The sequence below is a fragment of the Camelina sativa genome, chromosome 5 (assembly GCF_000633955.1).
Source record: "Camelina sativa cultivar DH55 chromosome 5, Cs, whole genome shotgun sequence".
Lineage (NCBI taxonomy): Eukaryota > Viridiplantae > Streptophyta > Magnoliopsida > Brassicales > Brassicaceae > Camelina > Camelina sativa.
Window position 1 is genome coordinate 12387978 of NC_025689.1, and position 11395 is coordinate 12399372.

The 11395-nt window shown below is 32.8% G+C and overlaps 2 protein-coding genes and 2 long non-coding RNA genes across 4 annotated transcripts; 2 read left to right on the plus strand and 2 right to left on the minus strand.

Moving 5' to 3' along the window:
* On the minus strand, window positions 306-939 carry LOC104786663. Its single transcript, XR_767587.1, has 2 exons — window positions 754-939; window positions 306-649 (listed from the first exon to the last, which is right to left on the minus strand). It is a non-coding gene; the product is annotated as an uncharacterized LOC104786663 (long non-coding RNA).
* Window positions 2635-4850, plus strand: LOC104786664. Its single transcript, XR_767588.2, has 3 exons — window positions 2635-3011; window positions 3827-3885; window positions 4589-4850. It is a non-coding gene; the product is annotated as an uncharacterized LOC104786664 (long non-coding RNA).
* Window positions 5420-7032, plus strand: LOC104786665 (zinc transporter 6, chloroplastic-like). Its single transcript, XM_010512111.2, has 2 exons — window positions 5420-6239; window positions 6633-7032. The coding sequence occupies exons 1-2, from the start codon at window positions 5538-5540 to the stop codon at window positions 6957-6959; spliced, it is 1029 nt and encodes a 342-aa protein (XP_010510413.1). The 5' UTR covers window positions 5420-5537; the 3' UTR covers window positions 6960-7032.
* LOC104786666 (potassium transporter 1-like) lies at window positions 7114-10772 on the minus strand. The gene is made up of 9 exons (XM_010512112.2): window positions 10585-10772; window positions 9649-9892; window positions 9321-9566; window positions 9198-9248; window positions 8855-9115; window positions 8718-8770; window positions 8520-8634; window positions 8184-8438; window positions 7114-8111 (listed from the first exon to the last, which is right to left on the minus strand). The coding sequence occupies exons 1-9, from the start codon at window positions 10627-10629 to the stop codon at window positions 7246-7248; spliced, it is 2136 nt and encodes a 711-aa protein (XP_010510414.1). The 5' UTR covers window positions 10630-10772; the 3' UTR covers window positions 7114-7245.

Genomic DNA, 11395 nt, shown 5'->3' on the forward strand with positions numbered 1-11395 from the left:
AATAGACAATAATTTTTATATCAATTATTTTTAACTGATATAAATATCCAATATCATTTTTTGTAAATGACATAATTATTGGAATCACTTAATCCAATTGACACTAACTTTTACATCACGTATTTATAATTGATACAAATATTTAACATCAATTTTTATAACCGTAACAAATATTAACATCATTTATATTAATTGATATAAAATTAACATTACTTTTTGAAATTGATGCATATTAACATCAATTTCAATATGATGCAATTATTTAGGTCAAATGATGTAAAATATTTGCATCAACAAAATATAAATCACTTAACTAAATGATGTAAAATTAATTTGCATCAATTATAAGTAATACAAATATATAAAATAAATGATTCAAAACACATGTTTTTTGTAGTGCGTGACATTCCCAAGGAGAGACCTTGAGGAGAGCAGAGACATCAGGAAGTGGATGACAGCACAAGCTGCATCAAACCGGACAGGAAGATGTTCAACAGCTTGAAACTCTTCAGCAGACTCTTCAGTAGCTACAACTTGTTCAACAAAAACTTCAGCATAACCCGACAATTTGTAAAACCTTTCCTCGGACTCTTCGCGTGGTCATCACAATGACTTGAGTAAACTTCAAAATCCTAAGGATAGTCTCCAGCTTCGAAAGGAAATTAAATCGTATCAGCACTCAATGAAAGATTGAAACGAAATTGAAACGATTAAAAAAAATGATTGATTAACTAACAGAGAAAACGAACATACCTCAATGGAAGCCACGTAAAGGCCAGGATTAATAAAGAAAAGATTATCCCAACCATCATAGGCCTCAACTCGCGCATCATTAGCTGCAATCAAGTCGGCGTAGTAATTCCAAGCTGTCACCAAACCGACAAACTTATCAGGGAGATGACGTTTCTGAAATAATCATATCTAATAGATAGATAAATATTTTTCTAAGTATAACAATTTCAGTACAAACATCTATCTATTAGATGATACATATAAAAATATCATTGATTATCTTATTTTAAAGTTGGTAAATGTAGCTTTAAGAAATTCTCTCTACTATTTCACAAATAAAGAGTTTTCTTAAGACCAAAAGAGATTGGATTTTTTGTGTTTTTGTTACTTTTTCATAGATTAATGTTGTTAACCACCATCTAAAATGGTAATCTTGGCAAAAATATCATTATTTGTCTAGAAATTAATCAAATTTTGAGTCCAATCTCTATAAGATAGACATCATGTATAAGCCTAATACATGACCTAATTTTCTTGATTATTAATATCATTTTTTTTCATAAGATTAAAATTTTATTCATAACAAAGTTGGTTTACAACACAGATTATTAATATCATTTATCGACTTACTGTTAACACTGAAAATATAAAATTATATTATTTCATATATTTACGAATATGACGTTGATTTTTTTTTATTTTTAGAAAGAAAAGTTTTTAAATTATAATTTTGTAGAGAATACATTGGATATATCTATTATTGTGATTTACTTTGTTCCTAAATCAATCCAATGGTTCGTTAATGCTAATATCGAATACCAAGATTACATCACATATAATAGTTCTATTATACCTTTACAATCTCTTAATAATTGGACACTTTTATGATTTTATCACAAATATCTATCGAGTCATCCTCACTCGGATCAAGTTATCTATTGATCCATAGTTTTCCAAATAATAATAAAAAGTCAGCTATTGATACACAATTTAATCTCAAACATATATACATTTAAACTCATATATTAAAATTACCTCGCCATATAATCTTACTAGGTTCGGACCCGCACGTACGTGCGGGTCATTTTTACATAAAGTTTTTAAATTAATACAAAAATTTATTCTAAACTAATACAAAAATTTCCAACAGTTTGTTTAGGGATGTTAAATCAAATTTGGATTCGATCCTGAATGTTCATGCGAAATTATATTCGTCAATATTTTATAGGTTTACCATGAAATTTGGATCGCATGACAACAGATTCAAATCTAATGTGAACCAAATTAGTAATCAATTAGATTTTTATTAAATCCATAAACTATCAACCGGATTAAAACTACCAAAAATTAAAAGTTTCCAATCATATGACCCAAATTGTCAAGTTGGTCAAACACATTGCCATAGACCTGTCTCATAATGAATTTATATTTTTTTTACCCGTAGTTAAATTTTTATTAAGCCCGTAAATTATCAAATTTATATAATCAGTAAAAATGATAAAACCCTATAAACTATCAAATCAAATTTTTTAAATTAGTAAAAGATGATACAAACCATCAACCAAATAACCTAACAAACCGGTTGGTTCTGGTTCAATAATTATTCTTTCAGACATATTTTAGGAATTTTCATATTTTTTTAACATAACATAATTCATTCCAAAACATAACATGTTAAAAGTACAATATTATTATTTAATTAAGTATATTGTATATTTGTATTCGTCGTAAATCTATACCCAAGTAAATAAATTTTTCACATTTATTAAAAACGAATTAAATTGCATATATGAAATATTTTTTAAAATGTGTATATATTTTACAACCACCAAACCCAAAATTACAAATTAAACCGTAATTTGGAAATTAGTTTAGGTTAGACATTACATATAAAAATTGTGTAGATAATAATTATGTTTAAGAGACAGAGTTAGACCATTTAATGGCATTAAGCGATATGGGCCATTTCCTTCATAGGCCCATTGTTAGATAAGATTTCCAATTACGATTAGATATTGCGTGTTACAAACGTTCCTTTTGACTTTTGAGTCATCATCACCATGCCGAGAAGAATCATTTTCTCTCACCTCGGATTCCTAGCCGCCGATGTCATCGATGTTTCAGTTCGTTAATCGATAGTCTCCCACCACCATCGGCTTCTATCTAGCCACCATCACCAGACCCGTCGGCTTCTATCTTTCCACGATTACCAGTCCCTAATCGATCAACCATTTGAGCTTCTTCATTCATTATACTTGTACACTTCAGCTCCATATCAGGTTTTTCCATAGTTAATCAACTCTTTGTTCATTTCCCAACCATTTTAGTTTTCAGATCTTGGCTAGGGACTGTATAGAGTCTGGATTAAGATGTAATTCACGAAGTTTACTTCATCACATACACATGCCATAGATTTAGGAGGATAGTTAAAAAAATTCTTGTTAATCCAAGTTTATGAGATACATGCTTTGACATAAAAATAATGTGCCCAGAAACTCTTTGTCTAGACTGGACATCTTCAAATTATCTTAAAATATCTAATTTCCCTTTTCAATTTGGACAGGAAAATAGATATGCCCATCTGAACTGAATCCATGACACGCAATAATTTAATGCTTTACTAAAAAGTATTTCTTTCATCTATTGAACCATACAGCTTACCCATTTCAATTCTTGTAAACAAAACATATTAGAACAAACCAAAAATTTTGTATAGTTTTTTTCTTACACGAAGCAAAGTGAAAACAAATATTTTGACAGGTTCTATACAATTATAAAATATTGAAATAAAAATTAGATTCTTCTTAACATGATTTATTTAAAACAAAATTAGAGTATTGTAGATGAAGATATAAATAAATCCTTACCATTTATTGATTGTTTGAATATCCTTTGATTTATAGACTTATCAATTGCTCGAGATGGTTTTGTATTTTACTTTTCAGCTGCAAAATTGTTAGGATCACAAATTAGAAAACTTAATATTGATGTAAAACATACGAAAAAGAAATATTAATAGCTTATCTCTACTATATTCTTAAAGACGTACATATTCATATCCAATATGCTTAATGAATTGCTTCCATGATTGAAGGATCTTGGTTTGGATGCTTGGGTTCGCTAACTTGTTTTCAAGAGCATAAGGTCGTTAAGGTATGTGAATCCATCAATTTTTTTTTTTTTTTTAATCGATGTTTTTGAGTGAAGGAAATTAGAACGGTTATCTAAAAAGGTAGAACCCGGGATGCTATATTTATATACAAAAGTTTGTACACATTGTTTAAGTTGACGATATTTAGTTTCTGTTCTAAAGATATTCTCCCATAAATTCGAATATCTTAATTTCCTATTCTATTTAATGTGTAGAAAAAAATTGAATCATTATTCTGATATTTTTCTCGATTTGATAGGATTATATTCCATATTTGTGTTTGACAAAAAAAAAATGGTATTTGTAGTTATATTTAAATGTTATTTGCTAAAATATCAATAATATGAGATTTCAATCCTACGTAAACTAATCCCCATATTACGGTTTGTGATTAATGTTCCCTGTTAATAGTTATTGTAGTTACTAATTATTAGGGATACTGATTTGGTTGTGATATTGATGTAAATATATAGTAGGATGTTTAGGCTGATTCGTTGATTTGGGTGATGATTGAGTCCGATTAAATAGCAGCTATTGATTGTAGTTTAATTGTTTCGTATTATATGGAATGAGATTGATATTGATGATAGTTTAGGTAATTCGCTTTTTTATAGGAATTTTAATTCAATCATATATTCCTTAACTAACATTATCTTTCTGTTTCTGGTTGGTTTAAATTAATCCTTTTGTTTTTTTCTTTTGCAGGCAACCGACGTGATTGGATAAGGGAATATATATTCGACAGTCAATCTAGCAAAACAGGATCCAAATATGTTTAAACCGGGTTGGTTAGGATCCGCGTCCCATATCCAATATAATGACTTCGTTGCCCTTAAATTTCTTTTTTTTCTCTTCTTCCTTTTTTTCTTGCGTAGGGGCAATATGTGGAATTTTTGGAAAAAGTTTTTTTTTTCTCTTCTTTTGTACTTCCGATTTAATAGTATAGATATAGAAACAGTTCATTTCATTAATATATATATATATTGATATATATATATATATATATGGTACTGAAGTATATAAAACACTTGATATTTATATGAAATTACCTGAAATATACACCGACAAACAATGCCCAACTAATCAATGTCTAAAACCAACCAGAAATAAAAATCAATGTAAAACTAAACCAAACTGAGACTAAATCTAACCAAACTAAGTTCATATAAATTTTTATAAAACTGAATTAATCAGAACCAAACTCAAACCAAACCGAAAGTAAACCAAAATCTCAAACTCATAGTCTCATATTAAGCACAAACAAATTTGGGCTCAGGCCATAATGAGCTTTAAAATGGCCCATGATAAGTTAGAACAAAAGACAAGTAGACTCAAAAATGCCACCATCATCAATTCAAATAAAGCAAAAGAGAAGAAAGTAGCACAATGGAAAACAAAAACACACACAAAACTGGAAAAAGGCAAAACAATAAAAACAAATGATGGAAAAAGAATTAAAATCCTTTATATTTTCCAATAACGAAAATGGAAGTCTTACTCAACAAAGCACTTCTTTTATACTAACCGTTTTGACGTGTTAAGTGGGCCTTATTACAAAAAAGACTTCGTGTTACCATTACCATCGTGGTCCTCTTACTACTATTCTTCTTAATCTCTCTCTCTCTTTCTCTCGCTCTCTTCTTCTTCCACAATCATGTCTTCTTGCGTCACCGGAACAGAGGCGGCGTTACGAGCAGCTGCATGTAGAGACGGCGACGCAGCGGCACATCTAAAGCTATTAGCCGTCTTCGTCATCTTCTTGACAAGCGTTTTAGGTGTTTGGGGACCTGTTTTACTCGCTAGATACTTTCACGGGAAGCCTCTCTACGACAAAGCGATTCTTGTGATCAAGTGTTTCGCCGCCGGCGTGATTCTCTCCACGTCGCTAGTCCACGTGTTACCTGAAGCCTTCGAGGCCCTCGCTGACTGCCAAGTGTCCTCTCGTCATCCTTGGAGGGATTTTCCTTTCGCTGGTTTGGTTACTATGATCGGAGCTATAACGGCGTTGTTGGTTGATTTAACGGCGAGTGAACATATGGGACACGGTGGTGGTGGTGGTGGCGGCGGCGGAGGGATGGAGTATATGCCGGTTGGTAAGGCGGTTGGGGGGATAGAGATGAGAGAAGGAAAGTTTGGGGCTGATTTGGAAATACAAGAAAATAGTGAGGAGGAGATTGTGAAGATGAAACAAAGATTAGTGTCACAAGTTCTTGAAATTGGGATTATATTTCATTCGGTTATAATTGGAGTAACTATGGGAATGTCACAAAATAAGTGTACCATTAGACCTTTGATTGCTGCACTTTCGTTTCATCAGATTTTTGAAGGTTTAGGTCTTGGTGGTTGCATCGCTCAGGTTAGTTTCTAATTTTGCATTCTACTTTTTTTCTTTGGTAAACTAATTAATGCAAAATTAATTGAGTTGAAATTGTTAGGGGAGAATAATAAATATATTGGAGAAAAAAACAGATGTATGTGACAGTTCTGACTTTTAAAATAATAATTTTAAAAAATACCATGAAGAAGTAGACTTAGATGTTGACATTTTTGCATATCATACAATGTTGACATCCTAGTAATAGATGTCATCATTTCGGTTTATCCGGTGTAAAATGAAACCATACCAAAAAAATTGTGATCGGAGAACAAAAACAATATAACGTACATATGTGAGTTTGATGGATAGTTTGATTATAGGTTGTTTATATATATAACTTAGGATTGATGAATGGTATTGTTTGATGGTCAGGCTGGCTTTAAGGCAGGGACAGTGGTGTACATGTGCTTGATGTTCGCGGTAACAACGCCTCTCGGGATTGTACTAGGGATGGTGATTTTCTCATTGACCGGGTACGATGATCAGAACCCAAACGCATTGATAATGGAAGGTTTATTGGGATCACTATCTTCAGGGATTCTAATATACATGGCCTTAGTTGATCTTATTGCACTGGATTTCTTCCATAACAAGATGCTTACATCGCCCGGTGAATCGAGTTCTCGGCTGAAGAAGTTATGTTTTGTCGCTTTGGTTTTGGGTTCTGCCTCTATGTCACTGCTTGCTCTTTGGGCTTAGAACAAGATAGAGAGGTTTGTATACTAATTTGGCTTCAGGAAATATTATGAATATCCAAAATCTGTTTTTAACATATTGTAATTGATCTTTTATAAATATATCTAATTACAGATTTATCATTTCTTGATTTTTCATTCATTAACTGCAAAGTATATTTACATATTAAAACTTCTCTGCTAAAACAACTGAAAGTGAAGTTAGATCTCTTTCTGTACTGTACTACTACAACTACTACTACTACTAGACTGTATTGATCTTTATGTTAAAAGCTAAGTATGTTACTGCATTAGACGTAGTAAACCATTCCAACTTCAAGCAGAGAAGTATGAGGAACATTAAGCACAACATCTGTTCCTCTGCAGTTTGTGCTCATAAACGCAAACACAACATTGACAGCTAGTTTCTTCAACAGCGACGAGGATTGTTTCGCCTTTGCGTACGAGTGTCCGAGTATATACGCTACTCCAGCTTCTTTAGCTTCCATTATCTCCATGCATTCCTCTTTCTTTCTCCTCGCATTCAACACTTCTTCTTCTTCTTCGGTTTCGGTTTCCACAAACTCGATTAAAGCAGAAACTAACCGGCTTTCGAAATCATACATCTCTCTTGGAACATCTCTGTATCCATACCTAACCACACTTCTAAACATCCCATACTCTTTTGGTCCAACTCTGCTTATCACAAACCTCTCTTCTTCTCCTATGTAAGGTACTTGAACTGACTTCACACATACAAACACAAGAATCTTGTGAAACGCAGGCAGGTTCGTCACGAAATGTCCGAACACAGCTGGAACTCCTGTCACAAGATTCGTGTAGACAAGTCCTATTCCTGGAACTCTCACCATTCCGATACTCGGTCCTAGAGAGACTATCCGGTCCATCGAGACCTTGTTCTCAACGTCGAACTCGTGTTTCTTTGTAGTTCCGTAGTTCCAAATGTACATAACCGCCATGAATGTTAAGGAGAGAAGAATAGGTATCCAACCACCTTCAGGTATTTTGTAGACGCATGCCGAGAAGTAGAGAAGCTCAATGGAACCGAAGAAGGCCAAGAAAGCAAGAACTGTAATGACTCTTTGCTTCCATACAATAGTCATCACTAAAGTCATCAAACATGTAGTCACAAGCATCACAGAGGTCACAGCAAGTCCTGCAGACACAAAAGTGATTAGAAACTGGACTATTAACTTTAGAAGTTTAAGTTAATGATCATGGTCTTTACCATATGCGTGACCCATCATGTTAGTGTCTCTTAACCCGATTGTGACAGCCAAGCAAAGGCACATAAGCATCCAGTTAACTTCAGGGATATATATTTGTCCATGTATTTTGCTTGAAGTGTGAATGATCTTGACACGAGGAAAGCAATCAAGCGCACAGCATTGACTTATGATCGAAAACGTTGCTGATATAACAGCTTGGCTTCCAACTACTGCTGCAAATGTAGCCACTATGAACACTGGCCAGAACACAGGCTCTACAAAACAAACTTATCTGAGTTAAAGATCCCATTCAAAGTCTAAAATTGATCTCATACTATACGGTTTAACAATTTTACCAGGTATCGCTTTGTAGAAGCTTTGCTGAATATCTTCATGATGCTTAGAGAGAAACGCAGCCTCTCCCATGTATGCAAGAATCAAACATGGGTATACAAAGAACGAGAAAGCCACCTATATTTCCATTTTAGGCAGCATTTGAGTTAACTAACAGAGGAATCTTTTCTTATCATATATTGTAAAGTTCAAGGTCTTACCTTTATGGACAGAGAAGAGAAGTGACCTAAGTCAGCAAACATAGTCTCAACACCTAAGGGAAGAGAATAAAAGACAATATAAGAATAAAGAGACATATAACTTTGATAAATGTTATTAACATATAATTTTTATGTACCAGTGATTGAAAGAACAACTCCTCCAAGTGAAACCCATCCTTCTACACCGGTGCTTCTAAGGAACTTATACATGTAAACAGGCGAAAGCGCAGAGACTATACGCGGGTTCCATTTTATAGTGTTGTAAACTCCAATACAGCTGATGGAGAGAAGCCAAGCAGTGGAAATAGGAGCGAAGATGAAGGCTACTCTATGCGTACCATAACGCTGGACTGAGAATATCGCCACCAAGATGATACAAGCGATGATGACAACATAATCTGGAACAAGAGAAACAAAACTAGACATTTAGCCATTAATTTAGTATATATTGTCAAGGTAAGCAAGCAGATTCAGACATACTCTCGTGAAGGTTAGGAATCTTGAGCTTGACTCCAGAAACAGCTGAAAGAACTGCAAGAAAAAAAACAAAAATGTTAGAAAGCAGTATTGATCTGTCTTTGAGGTAGTTCTTTAGATATGCACCTGAGATTGTTGGAGTGAGGACACTATCACCAATGGCCATACATGTCCCTAAAAGCACAAAGATCAGCAAAAACTTTTGAGACTTGGGATGTTTCTCAAAGAATGATTTAACCGCTGCGCTCTGTCGAGTCACTCCAGGGCTTCCCGTTGCATATGTTGATAGTTTCTCATCCATTTCTTGATGATTTGGTAATATACTTAACTTAGCATATCTGCAAAGAAGCGAGTACAACGCAAATGTCCCACCTTCAAAACAAACGCGATTGAATCAATATTCTAAAACATATATAGAAATTTCATAAAACAAAGGGTTAAAACTTTTACATACCTTCTCCATTGTCATCTGCTGATAGAACGATGAAAACGTATTTGAAGAGAGCAATGAGTGTGAATGTCCAGAAGATGAAAGAGAAGACTCCAAAGATCTCTTCATCGTTTTCATGGAGGCTTAGTTTCCCAGAGAAAGTGGTTTTGTAAACATAGAGAGGCGATGTACTAAGATCTCCATAGATCACTCCAAGGCTCTGGTAAGCCAAAGTGAGAACATTGGCACAAGACACAGTCTTCAAATGCTGAAACATTACAACAATAGATTTATTATGTATACAGAAGATAACTTAATTGAGCCTTCAACCCAAAACCCCCCATTAAGTATGACCTAAATTTAACCTAATTACCCAAAAAAAAAAAAAAAAAACTTTTAACCCTTTAAGTGTGTTCTGTTTCAATAGGTGTCAACTAGAAAACCAAAACAGTCCAATAAAAAAAATTTGGACTTTTTCTTATCCAACTCATTTTATTTCCTTATAAATACAGACTTTTAAATATAAAATCAAATCTCCTATCAAGTTACAATTTACACTAATAATTAGAAGTCTCTCAATTTTAACAAGTTATCTAATTTCACCAAACATGAAAAGCGTTCACGTCTGTTTTTGTTTCCGGTAAATTGAAAAGTTCAATATGGTTTTTAAGCAGGACCTACCAGTCCTAATTGCGTAAACAATCCAAAATTCATAAAAATGAAGCAAACAAAATAAAAAACAGAGCAAATATTTAAAAATATTTTTTTTTTTTTAAAACCCTTAAGCTTCCGATAGGAAAATTCAATTTCGACCACATAAATTCTCTGATTAAATCGCATTGTTATCAAAAATCATAAACCCATAAGAAAAAAACTTGTCTTTAAGTAAAAAAAACAGAGTAGAGAGACAGAACATGAAAAACAGAGGAAACTTTTGGGAAGTGAAAAATAATAACTGACCTGTTGAGAAAGACCCTGTTCGACTAGAGATGGTGATTGGGTCATGGCCTCCTTGTAAACAAAACAAAACAAAAACTGCTATGTTCAGTTTAGTTTCTGTGTGTGAGAGAGAGAGAGAGAGAGAGAGAGAGAGAGAGATTGGATTGGATTGAAAGAAACAGAGAGAATATAATAATGTGAAGAGAGAGAGAGAAGTTGGGAAGTAGGAGAAGAAAAGAAAGAGAAGCAGAGAGAGAGAGAGGGAAGTGAGGAAAGAGAGAATGGTGCAAAGAAGAAACTTTGCAGGTTTCTCATTTATTGCTTTGTTCTTTCTCCTTTTTTTTCGATTTTAAGTTTCACTTTATTTTTTTATATTTTTTTTAACTATTGAGAAAAATATTTGATATAGTTATGTTCTTGAAAGTAAAATAAATGCTTGAGAGAAACAAATAACTATGTTTTACAGTTTAATTTTAACAATTTTTCTGAGAGTTCTTTTTTTTTGTTGATAAAGTAAAAAAATGATTATTTATTTTATATATCTAGATGTGATGATAATTGTTCTTTTAAAATTACAAAAACTAAACAGTAAGAACAGATTAATAAACATAACAAAAAAATGGTGTTTATGTATAATTGACATGTTTTGTATTGTTCTGTTTCATTACTCTTGTAGTTGACAACAAAAAAAGAAAAGAAAAGTATGTACAGCATACTTAAGTTGAATAGTAAATTTTTCTTGAATGATATAGATATAGATATAGTATACTATAACTGCATCACCTACCTATGTAACAAGACAACTAATCATGGGCTGTAATATTTGTTATTT

Bases quoted from the DNA above. Each gene is read 5' to 3' on its own strand.
- LOC104786665 (XM_010512111.2), top strand. From the start codon at position 5,538: ATGTCTTCTTGCGTCACCGGAACAGAGGCGGCGTTACGAGCAGCTGCA. The intron at 6,240-6,632 runs GTTAGTTTCTAA...TTTGATGGTCAG, and splicing joins TTGGTGGTTGCATCGCTCAG to GCTGGCTTTAAGGCAGGGAC.
- LOC104786666 (XM_010512112.2), bottom strand. From the start codon at position 10,629: ATGACCCAATCACCATCTCTAGTCGAACAGGGTCTTTCTCAACAG. The intron at 9,249-9,320 runs GTGCATATCTAA...TTTTTCTTGCAG, and splicing joins CCTCACTCCAACAATCTCAG to TTCTTTCAGCTGTTTCTGGA. The intron at 8,112-8,183 runs GTAAAGACCATG...TTGTGTCTGCAG, and splicing joins CATGATGGGTCACGCATATG to GACTTGCTGTGACCTCTGTG.